Source organism: Lolium rigidum, chromosome 6, assembly GCF_022539505.1.
Source record: "Lolium rigidum isolate FL_2022 chromosome 6, APGP_CSIRO_Lrig_0.1, whole genome shotgun sequence".
In the NCBI taxonomy this organism is placed as follows: Eukaryota; Viridiplantae; Streptophyta; class Magnoliopsida; order Poales; family Poaceae; genus Lolium; species Lolium rigidum.
This window is the reverse complement of record NC_061513.1, coordinates 357,671,840-357,684,221: the sequence shown is the minus strand read 5'-3', so window position 1 is coordinate 357,684,221 and position 12,382 is coordinate 357,671,840. Positions and strand designations below refer to the sequence as shown.

The 12,382-nt window shown below is 46.2% G+C and overlaps 1 protein-coding gene across 1 annotated transcript; it reads right to left on the bottom strand.

Moving 5' to 3' along the window:
• Positions 1-1,045: 1,045 nt before the first annotated feature.
• Positions 1,046-3,173, bottom strand: LOC124665008 (S-type anion channel SLAH2-like; the record flags this gene model as incomplete). The annotated part of the gene is made up of 4 exons (XM_047202407.1): positions 1,046-1,411; positions 1,495-2,268; positions 2,386-3,039; positions 3,120-3,173. Coding segments are annotated over 4 exons (1,848 nt in total), but the record flags the coding sequence as incomplete, so codon positions are not given.
• Between the last annotated feature and the right edge of the window lie 9,209 nt (positions 3,174-12,382).

Sequence of the window (12,382 nt, the reverse complement as noted above, 5' to 3'; positions counted from 1 at the left end):
GAAAGATCAAAAAAGAGTGTCGACCCTTTATCTAAACTACTTATAAAAGAGCGATTTTGTATTTTATAAATATGTATTATTGCAATTAGTATTAATAGATATTGAGACGTGCATTGCACGTGCACATTTACTAGTACGGAATAAGGTACCAAATCAATAAGCATTATGTTCGTCGACAAACGCCGTCAATGTAGGTTTGTACATCAACGAAGAGGACAATGTCGTATGGTTCGGAGAGCTCAAGCTGTTCATCGACCCTGCACTTGCACGACAGGTTGCACACGAAGAGCTCACACAGCTGTAGCCGCTGCTGGACCACCTGCTAGAATCATGCTCCTCCTCCCCATTACCAGCCACGCCAGGGCCACCCATCCATCGTTGCTCGTCATCCTTGTCATCTGACTGAGCCTCACCCGTCTATGTTTCGAACACGAGTAGGCTCATTATCGGAAACCTAGATGCGGTGCAGTCCAATCCTAAATAGGTATTCATCGTTTAAATATAAAATATGCAATGTCTAACAAATGTCATCAATTGGTGAAACATTTTGTACTACTCCCTCTCTCACAGTTTATAAGGCACGCGCGTACCCCTAGGTTACAAATTTGATCAAGTTAGCATTAGTTATATGTTATAAAAATTATATCATTAGAAAGTTCAGATATTCTATTTTCTAATGATATAATTTTTGTAATATATAATTTAAATTATATAGGTTAAATTGATGACCTAGGGGTACGCGCGCGCCTAATAAACTGTGAAGGAGGGAGTACTATTTAAATTTGTTTCAATTATGTTTTAGTTTTGTTAAAAAGAGGACAAATAGTCTCACTCATCTCAAAGCATAATATGTGGTAGATGGCACTCCTACACATACAGTTGCATGCATTTCGAGTTGTCTTCGCTTCCCTTCGATATACGACGGTGTCACTTGAAGGTCGCGGAGTTACTAAACAAAAATAACTTACCTATGTAGGTCCGTGGATCCTGCTGTTTGGGCTAGACAACAAGCATCATAGACTCATAGGACATCGATCGTGCACATCTAGGATGCCGTCATCGCGGCGGCCTCGAGGTCTCTGCATGCGGCGTCGGCGCCGCCGACCTTGTTGCTGTGCAGTTCGTTCAGCTCGGCGATGGTGTGCTTGGGCCTGCGCTCCGTGATGGCGATGGAGATGTCGTTCGGGAAGAGGTCGTGGTGGACGGCGGCGTGCAGCAGCGTGGTGAGGAAGAGCGCCGTCACGGTGAGCGTGGCCACCACGGTGAGCGCGATGCACATAGCCTGCGTGAACGCGTTCTTCACCTCCGACGAGTAGCGTATCGCCGCGATCGCCGCGCTCGTCATCGGGAACGTGTACGCCCACCACGCCAGCGAGAACCTGAAGCCCCTGAACATGTTGATCCGTACCGCCTGCACACACACGCAGCACCAGTCATCGTCGACCGTCGAGTGATCGATCGACCATGGAACATACATTGAGCTTACGTACGCACCAGGGAGGCGTAGAGGAACATGGCGATGAAGTAGGCGATGCGGGAGCCGTAGCCGAACTCGCCGGTGATCCGCGCCCAGGCGACGCATGCAACGCTGGGCGCGGCCACGAAGAGGAAGAAGACCGGGTGGAGGTCCCTCGGCAGCGTCTCGCTCGTCGGCAACCTCTGGTACAGCGTCACGAACAGCACGATGTAGTGCGCCAGCCCGACGGCGAAGAAGAAGATGGGGCCCTCCCTCAGCCCCATGATGGCGCCCAGCAGCGCGCCAACGAAGTTGCCGACGATGGACAAATGGTTCGACGGGTTCGCCACCCGCGACAGCCGCCTCTGCCCGCCGGAGATCCACTGCCCGTAGATCTTGAGCTCCAGGCACACGATGGGCGCCATCAGCACGTACCACAGCCACCCTGGGAGGCTCTCCGCCATCACCAGCTCCGGCACGCCGATGGCCAGGAACAGGCACGCGATCCACGGCGCGAAGAAGAAGTTGACGCGGATCGGGTGGTAGTACTCCCGCCGCACCGCCTCGAAGTAGAACACCACCTTGCAGGCGTACAGCGCCGACACCACGCACATGAGCGCCACCGAGACGCACCACAGCACCAGGTTCGTCCGGAGCGTGATGTGCAGGAACCGTGTCGACGCCGCGATCGCGATGTTCTTCCACAGGATGGCCTGGCTGCTCATGCCCAGGCACATACCGAACGCCGACACCGGGAACCGCAGCAGGAACGGCCACGTCTTGTCCGACGGCAGCACCAGCTCCTCCGACGACTGATGACGACCAACGCGGCGGCGCCGCCGCAAAGCAAACACGACACGTGAGGTCCTCTGTCCCATCAATGTGTTTATTAGCCATGTAGTAACGAGTTGTTGCTCAAGGTACCGTACCCGTAGCTTGTCGAGTTCGGGGCCTTCCAGCGCCGCGAAGAAGCGCTGGACTCTGGGCGTGGTCATGGACGAGTACGGACGCCCGCTCGTCGCCGCCGCATCGTCTTCTTCTTCCTGGGGCTCCCCCTCCTGCTGCTGCTGCGGCGGCGGCCTGACGCCGCGAAGGTGCGTGGTCAGCTGCTTCTCCAGCTTCCCGGACCACGTCTTGAACGAGTCGTAGCTCGTGTCCCTCTCCCGCCGCGTCTTGCTCATCCCTCCCATTCCCATGCGCGCCCCGCTCCCGCGGCTCATTGAGTCGTCGCCCACCGCCAGGAACTGCCCAGAGTTCCCGGCGTTCGGCAGCTCGGAGGCCGCGGCGGGGATGGGCTGGGACCGGAACATCACCTTCTCCACACGCTCGAACGCGACGGAAACCATCGGCGGCGGCCGCGGCGGGAGCGACCGCATGCGCGACGACTCGTCCGGGGCGATGACATTGGCGGCGGCGTGCCGCGGCGGGAATTCTGCCTCCGTCCGGACGACGTCGAACCTGGACGGCGAGGCCGGAAGGCTAATGGAGAGCGGGTGTGCCGCCACGCGGAGTGCAGACGCGTCGAACGGCGAGTCAGGATCCAAGTCAGGCGACGCCATTATGGTCGGGTGGCCGTGCCGCTCCTACACCGGCACGCAACTGCTCAACCTCGTGGTCTGATCGACGACACGAAGAAAGAATCCGGTGGCGTTACAAGACTTACCCTGAAGCTGAAGGCCTGCTCCTCGGCGGAGCGGCTGGCGGGGGCATGACCACCGGCCGTTTGCGCCGATTCGCCGGCCTCCATCATCAACCTCGGGAAATCTGCAAGGCATACGAAGCATCATTCAGAGAAGCAATCACATTGCTAGTGGCAGGTGCGCAACAGAACTTCCAAGGATCTCTCTTGAATCTCTGTTTCTCCAACACACATGGAGATGCACGTCATTTTGTTGTACTGTATCAGAAGAAGGACGCCAAAATTTACTACTAATAGAGTAAGAGAATCTGAGAAATAAAACAAAACTTGCTAGCATGGCCATGAAACAAACCAAAACAGGGCTAACCTACAAAAGCAAGCAGAGCAAGAAAGCATCCTAGATTCCTAGGCTGAGCTAGCTCGGCTATTCTTCAGTTCTGAAATGTTCTTGACCATAATTTTTTTTGACGATTACTTGACCATAATTAAGAAGAAGAAGCAGAATATCTTACTGGAGCAAACTCTGCAGTGTGACATTATCGATCGTCAGTGACTGATAATATATACCTCCCCTATTCTTCAGTTCTATGTAATGCTGAAAATCAAGCAGAACTCAAACTGCCTGGTGTGCGATCTTCTGAAAATCACAAGGATACGCCTTTGCCCATCTCACTGATGTATGCGTATATATAAGAAGGTTTCTGGTAGCTTGAAAACGAAAGAGTCACTACGTGCCTGATAATGAAAGCGTACATTCGCAACTCGACGCCGTACATCTAGCATGTATTTTGTGGCGTATATGCGTCATGCGTGCAAGATAACCAAGGAAATCGATCTTCCAGACTTGTGGCGCTCGGAACTTCGCCGACCAGTATAGCAATGTTGGACAGAGAGTTCTAGAGACAAATGGAAGAATCTTGCCTTGTCTGCAGGTAACCCTGGCGTGGGCTCTAGGTTCCGGTGACAGAATCCCAAAGCAGGGGAATGAAAAGAACATTCAGGCAACACCTACTGTAGGAAGTAGTAGATAAGATGATTAGTTCACTGCAAATGCTCGGGTGATGATTCAGTAGGATCCCAGTGTCCCAACAGGCAAGCAATTTTAATTTAATTTAATTTTGCAAGGAAGGCTGCCCAAGCGGGCAGGGCATGCCACAAGAACTGAAGCTTCTACCAGTTTCACTTGAAACCTTGGCAGAATGAATTAGCTACAACTGAGATCGCTGTCGAGAATCATCCGTGGCACGATAGGATGTGCTCAATTTGCATGTCATGGTCATATTTAACTCCTGTTTGGATCGGTGGGGATGATGCCCAAACCCTTGGATAGAGAGGGGTTTAGATCAATTTCTCTATGAGGGGATTGAATCTAATGACTGTCTACCCAAAAAAGCACAAATTTGGATTTTTTATGGATAATTACCGAAATAAATTAATGATGTTACATTGTTATGCTAAACTGTTAATGGTTTGTGCCATCAGAAGCAAGAACACAAAAGTATCCTGCTTCTCTAGCCAAACAGTCAGACACCATCAACACGATATAGCTAGGCAGTGAGTTTGCAGGTTTTCTAGTGATCAGGCTCAAGCATGGCTGGAACTCAACATCTACAACTGATACGGCAGTTGTGTAGCAGCCTTCCTATCACGGTCACCGTCAGACAAAACAAACAAGAAGTGCAAGTCTTCTCGCTAACCTGTCCTCTCAGTCCCATTCAAGTTTTTGTAAGTAAACGCATCTCTTTGTAATGATCAGCGACGCATGTCCACAAGAGCACAAGGCCATGCACGAACTTTCGGAGCTGAAAACGAATTGCGTGCAGGATCCGCACAAGAACATGAGTCGTCGCTTTCAGGAGCGAATCGCATGGCTGTGCCACAAGAACAAACAATGGCACCTAACGGCCGGGCACCGAGCGCGTGTGCGTCCCCGTGCCGAAACTGACGAGACATTCTTGTTCTCGGCCATGCCCTCTGGTTGAAAATTGCAGGAAAAAGAAGAGAGCAAAGAGTGCAGGGTACGCGAGCCTGTAAATTCGAGATGGTTTTGGTCGTCTTGTGGTTTCAGAGGAAGTTATGACTTACAGACGCGACGTTTTTTGTGGAATGAAAGAAATGGAAGAGTAATAAGGAAGGGTTCTTTTGCTCCAAAAAAAAAGGAAGGGTTCTGATTCGAGGATTACCAGGAAGGCTGGAACGTAATCGCGATCAGGATGGGGCCGGCAATGCGCCAATGCGAGTCCAGCGATGACGGTGACTCCGCCGGAGGCCTAGACGATGGTGGCGTACGGGCTGGGTGGGAGGTCGCCGGCAATCCGAGCGGCGGCGCGGCGAGCCGGGCTTCGGTTGGAAAGGTGGCACGCGGGCATAGTGGCGAGGTGAGGTGCGTGACTGACTGAGTGGCTGATAGTGGGGTCGGGCTCATAGTGTCCTATGCGGTCAGCCACTCAGCCTTCGTGACTCGGTTGGTGTGGTGTGATCCGTGTCCGTGGATGTGGATTTGCCGCCACCATTAGACATGTTCCTTCTTTATTGATTTTTAATAAACTATTTGCATTTTTTTTCTTGATAAACATTAAGTCTCTACTCCTACACACTAAAACACGTCTAGTACATTTGAATTAAATCTGAGTTAATCAATTTGAAACGGAGGGAGTAGAAGGCACTAGACACCACTCAACTTTATACCTGTGTATAAAAGCAAAACAGACAGAAACACCCACACCCATGCATGTAAGTAGAAAACTATTTTCCTGGAATATACTAGGAAACCTTATAAAACTAGTGACATGCTTCGTTTAAGTTTCTACTTCATCGAATGTATAATGAATGTTAGCAGAAGAGGATGTTATAGAATACACTATGAAAGAATTTAATCAAGTATGTCTTTATATGTAAGAAATATTTATCTGATTAAAAGATAGTTCACCAAAAGTTCATTTTAAAAATATGTTTAATGTTTTCCTATCTCATGGACTTTTGGATTTATTCCCCCAAAAAATCCAGACTTCTTTTTGAATATTTAATGGTTTCATGGTTCTCTTTTACACTTAAAATAAATTGAAACATATGCTCACATCTCAAGCGTAACTTTGTAAGAGTAAAGATTTTTTGGATTTTTACATTTTATTGTATATGATTCACTCGATTTATGTTTAGCATCTTAGGTGAAATTGCAATCTGCTCCGGACAAAAGTGGAGGCACATCATTAGTCACTGAAGCACAGGCAATTCAAGACAAATACTCAGCATAATTTGCACACTATTCTCTATAAGAACTTATGAAATTTCTGCATAACCATGTGTTTATTCCTAGTGTCCCTAAGATTCACATGTGCTGTCTTGCGTGGACATAGTCCTGACCATTATATGCCCATTGAAAAGTATTGCCTCAGTTCTTTAATATAAGACATTTTGCCTCTTTTTAAACTGTCAAAACTTTGTATACTTGGGAACCGAGGGACTACCAACGAATCTCCATCTGCTGCAACTATGACACCATTCATGGTCCCAATCTATATGCCGCTGGAAAATGAATAATTTATATTCCATAATAGATGCATGCTTTCGAGCAAAAAAGAACAAAGATGCATGCTGCTGGAGGCAAATACAGATGGATTTAGGACTCACCAGCAGACACCGAGCGAGAGTAGACAGGAGCCATATCCCGGAGTTGATTGCTGAAGAAACTGCTCAGCTTTTTTTCGCGAAAACGCAAAGAAGAAACTGCTCAGCTAGAGATACAAGTGCAGCGGTAGTGGTGTACGTGTACAAGGAAGCGAGCATTGCACTGCACACCACTCTGTCGCTCCTGATGTGAGTCTGTGCGTGTGTTTCATCGGCCCCTCTATTGGGACTTTTATATGCAAGTTCCAGCAGCCGATGCAATTGCAGTATTTCTCGAGAAAGCTTTTACAAGAATGTAGAAAGATAGAGAGGGAGAAAGATTGACGGAATATGTTGGATGTTGTATTGAGCCTTTCGGAGCGAGTATATATAGGGTACAAGACTTGGAGGCTAAGATATCCCTTTTGGATGTTGTATTGAGCCTTTTGGATGTTGTATTGAGCCTTCCTAGAGATATGGTAGGTAGAGATTACAAATCCTAGACTACCTAATAAATCTATACCAAATATATCTCTAACACTCTTCCGCAGTCGTAGCGGTAGTGACGTGAACAACAGTAGTGTGGAGAGAAGCCGAAGGTAGGAACCAACGGGCTGACACTCCCCCGCAGTCGTAGCGGGAGCGTCGTGAACGATGTCGCGTCGCGGATGCTTGGACTGTAGAAAAAGCCGAGGTGCTCATGCGAGGTGATAGCCCTTTGTGCCGATGTCGAGGTAGCCGAGAGCGTGGGTGCTTCAACCTTGGTCAGGGTAGCCGTGCGAGGGGATGCCGTAGTCGATGTCGTGGTCGGGTGCCGATGTCGAGGTAGCCGCACATGAAGCCGCAAGCGCATAGTGCGTGAGGAGAGTGACGGAGACGTGTCGAGGCAGTCGTCGAAGAGGGTGTCGACGCCGAAGTCGATGCAGTCGGAGCCGTCGAGGACGAGGTGCTGCCCTAGTTTTGCTAGAACTAGACGCACGTCGGGGACAAAGGCATACTTCGATTTTGCCAGAACCGAATACGCAAAGACGAAGTCGGTGACGTAGTCGAGGCAGTCGTAGAAGAGTCGATGTCGAGGAAGACGTCGAAGCTGATGGGGACAAGGCGCCGATCCAAGCTTGCCAGGCTCGGGGACGCGTCGGGGACGAATACACGTTCCGGTGTTGCCAATACCGGGAGTGCGAGGGAAGGGACCATCATGGACCATGCGCCAGGGGAGACCAATAGAGGAGGCCTCTGATACGTCTCAAACGTATCTATAATTTCTTATGTTCCATGCTAGTTATATGACAATACTCACATGTTTTATATACACTTTACATCATTTTTATGCATTTTCCGGCATTAACCTATTAACAAGATGCCGAAGCGCCGGTTCTGTTTTCTGCTGTTTTTGGTTTCAGAAATCTTACACAGGAAATATTCTCGGAATTGGAGAAACAAAAGCCCACGGTCTTATTTTGCACGGAGCCTTCCAGAAGTCCGAAGAGGAGACGAAGAGGGCGACGAGGCGGCCACACCCTAGGGGGGCGCGGCCCCACCCCTGGGCGCGCCGCCCTATGGGGTGGACCCCTTGAGCGTCCCCCGACTCTGCCCCTTCGCCTATATATTCTCTCCGTCGCGAAAACCCTATCACCGAGAGCCACGATACGAGAAAAGTTACTGTGACGCCGCCGCCGCCAATCCCATCTCGGGGGATTCAGGAGATCGCCTCCGGCACCCTGCCGGAGAGGGGAATCATCACCGAAGGACTCTACATCATCATGCCCGCCTCCGGATTGATGCGTGAGTAGTTCATCCTTGGATTATGGGTCCATAGCAGTAGCTAGATGGTTGTCTTCTCCTCTTGTGCTATCATGTTTAGATCTTGTGAGCTGCCTATCATGATCAAGATCATCTATTTGTAATGTTACATATTGTGTTTGTTGGGATCCGATGAATATGGAATACTATGTCAAGTTGATTAATTGATCTATCATATATGTGTTGTTTATGTTCTTGCATACTCTCCGTTGCTAGTAGAGGCTCTGGCCAAGTTGATACTTGTAACTCCAAGAGGGAGTATTTATGCTTGATAGTGGGTTCATGCCTCCATTGAATGCAGGACGATGACGGAAAGTTCTAAGGTTGTGGATGTCTTGTTGCCACTAGGGATAAAACATCGATGCTTTGTCTAAGGATATTTGTGTTGATTACATTACGCACGGTACTTAATGCAATTGTCCGTTGTTTGCAACTTAATATCGGAAGGGGTGCGGATGCTAACCCGAAGGTGGACTTTTTAGTCATAGATGCATGTTTGGATAGTGGTCTATGTTCTTTGTCATAATGCCCTAAGTAAATCTCATAGTAGTCATCATGATATGTATGTGCATTGTTATGCCCTCTCTATTTGTCAATTGCCCAACTGTAATTTGTTCACCCAACATGTTATTTATCTTATTGGAGAGACACCACTAGTGAACTGTGGACCCCGGTCCATTCTTTTACATCTGAAATACAATCTACTGCAATCTATGTTCTCTGTTGTTCTTCGCAAACAAACATCATTCTCCACACCATACGTCTAATCCTTTGTTTACAGCAAGCCGGTGAGATTGACAACCTCACTGTTAAGTTGGGGCAAAGTATTGTGATTGTGTTGTGCAGGCTCCACGTTGCCGCCGGAATCTCTGGTGTTGCGCCGCACTACACTCCTCCACCAACAACCTTCACGTGGCCTTCATCTCCTACTGGTTCGATAACCTTGGTTTCTTTCTGAGGGAAAACTTACTGCTGTGCGCATCACACCTTCCTCTTGGGGTTCCCAACGGACGTGTGCATCACGCGCCATCAAGACTGTTTTCTGGCGCAGTTGCCGGGGAGATCAAGACTGTTTTCTGGCGCCGTTGCCGGGGAGATCAATACACGCTGCAAGGGGAGTCTCTCACACCCAATCTCTTTATTTTATTTTCTGTCTTGTTTGCTTTCTTTATATCAAAAACACAAAAAAATTAGTTACTTGTTTTACTTTATTTAATTCGGTTTGCTTTATTATTGCTAAAATGAATACTCCTGAGAACACTAAGTTGTGTGACTTCACTAGTTAGGCTTAATGGAAAACAACAAAAATATTAGAGATCTTTATAGTATTTATCTTGAGTTAGGACATGAGGTGTTTGAAGAGAAAATTAAAAAATCTATGGAACTTTATATGCATGCTAATGGCAATGTTATTAGTATGAATGCTTTGAACACCATTGTTGCTAATGCTATGGAAAATTCTAAGCTTGGGGAAGCTGGTTTTGAGGAGCATGATATTTTTAGTCCCCCAAGCATGGAGGATAAAATTTACTTTGATGATACTTTACCTCCTATATATGATGATTATGGTGATGAGAATAATAATGATAGCTATCTTATTGAATTTGCTCCCACTACAATTAATAGTAATGACTATGCTTATGTGGAGAGTACTAATTTTATGCATGTAGCGCATGATAAGAATGTTTCATGTGATAGTTATATTGTTGAGTTTGTTCATGATGCTACTGAAAATCTTTATGAGAGAGGACAATATGGTTGTAGGGATTTTCATGTTACTAAAACACCTCTCTTTTTGCTTAAAATCTTGAAGTTGCGCTTGTCTTGTTTTCCTATGCTTATTGCATTATGCGTTTCGTATTTGCTTTTGATGCTCTCTTTTGCTTCAACTCTTATTTCTTGCGAGAGCATCATTAAAATTACTGAGCCCATCTTAATGGCTATAAAGAAAGCACTTCTTGGGAGATAACCCATGTTTTTATTTTGCTAATGTTTTGTTGTGTCTTGGAAGTTGTTACTACTGTAGCAACCTCTCCTTATCATGTTTATTTCGTTGTTGTGCCAAGTAAAGTCTTTGATAGTAAAGTTGATACTAGATTTGGATTCCTCCGCAGAAACAGATTTTTAGCTGTCACGAATTTGAGTTGATCTCTCTATAGGAAACTCGTAAAATGCTGAAAAAATTCATGCGTGATCCTGAGATATGTACGCAACTTTCATTCAATTTGAGCTTCTTGAGCCTGTTAAGTGCCTCGGAAAAATTCGTCTTTACGGACTTTTCTGTTTTGACAGATTCTGCCTTTTATTTCGCATTGCCTCTTTTACTGTGTTGAGTGGATTTCTTTGTCCCATTAACTTTCAGTAGCTTTGGGTAATGTCCAGAAGTGTTAAGAATGATTGTGTCCTCTCTGGACATGTGAATTTTTGATTATGCACTAACCCTCTAATGAGTTTGTTTTGAGTTTGGTGTGGAGGAAGTTTTCAAGGGTCAAGAGAGGAGGATGATATAATATGATCAAGAAGAGTGAAAAGTCTAAGCTTGGGGATGCCCCCGTGGTTCATCCCTGCATATTTCAAGAAGACTCAAGCATCTAAGCTTGGGGATGCCCAAGGCATCCCCTTCTTCATCGACAACTTATCAGGTCACCTCTAGTGAAACTATATTTTTATTCCGTCACATCTTATGTTCTTTACTTGGAGCGTCTGTTTGTTTTTGTTTTTGTTTTTGTTTTTGTTTGAATAAAATCGGATCCTAGCATTCCTTGTGTTGGAGAAAGACACGCTCCGCTTTTTCATATGAACACTGGTGTTCTTAGCTTTACTTTTAATGTTCGTGGCGAAAGTTGAAAACCGCTTCGTTGATTGCTATTTGGTTGGAAACAGAAAATGCTTCATGTGGTAATTGGTATATGGTCTTGAATAATTTGATACTTGGCAATTGTTTTGAGCTCTCAAATAGATCATGTTTAAGCTCTTGCATCATGTAGTTTAAACCTATTAGTGGAGAATTATTGTAGAGCTTGTTGAAATTTGGATTGCATGATTGGTCTTTCTAAAAAGTCTAGATATTTTCTGGTAAAAGTGTTTGAGCAACAAGGAGACAGTGTAGAGTCTTATAATGCTTGCAATATGTTCTTATGTAAGTTTTGATGTACCAGTTCATACTTGTGTTTGCTTCAAACAACCTTGCTAGCCAAAGCCTTGTACTGAGAGGGAATGCTTCTCGTGCATCCAAAACCTTGAGCCAAAACTCATGCCATTTGTGTCCACCATAACTACCTACTATGTGGTATTTCTCTGCCATTCCAAATTAAATTTCTTGTGTGCTACCTTTAAAATTTCATTCATTGTCTTTGCAATACATAGCTCATGGGAAAATAGCTTAAAAACTATTGTGGTATTGAATATGTTGCTTATGTATCTTATTTCTTATAAGTTGCTTGTTGAGCGGTAACCATGTTTCTGGGGACGCCATCAACTTTTCACCTTTTTTGAATATCATGTGAGTTGCTATGCATGTTCGTCTTGTCTGAAGTAAGGGTGATTTATCATGATTAAATGGTTTGAGTATGCATATTGTTAGAGAAGAACATTGGGCCACCAACCAAAGCCATGTATCATGGTGGAAGTTTCAGCTTGGACATTAATCCTCAATCTCTTATGAGAATATTATCTGTTGTTGAATGCTTAAGCATTAAAAAGAGGAGTCCATTATCTGTTTTCTATGTTGTCCCGGTATGGATGTCCTCAAGTTGAGATCTATCAAAATTGAGAAATCAAATGCGATCTATCTCCTTGGACCTTTGTACAGGTGGCATAGAGGTACCCCTTTGTGACACTTGGTTGAAACATATGTAATGCAATGATAATCCATGGAA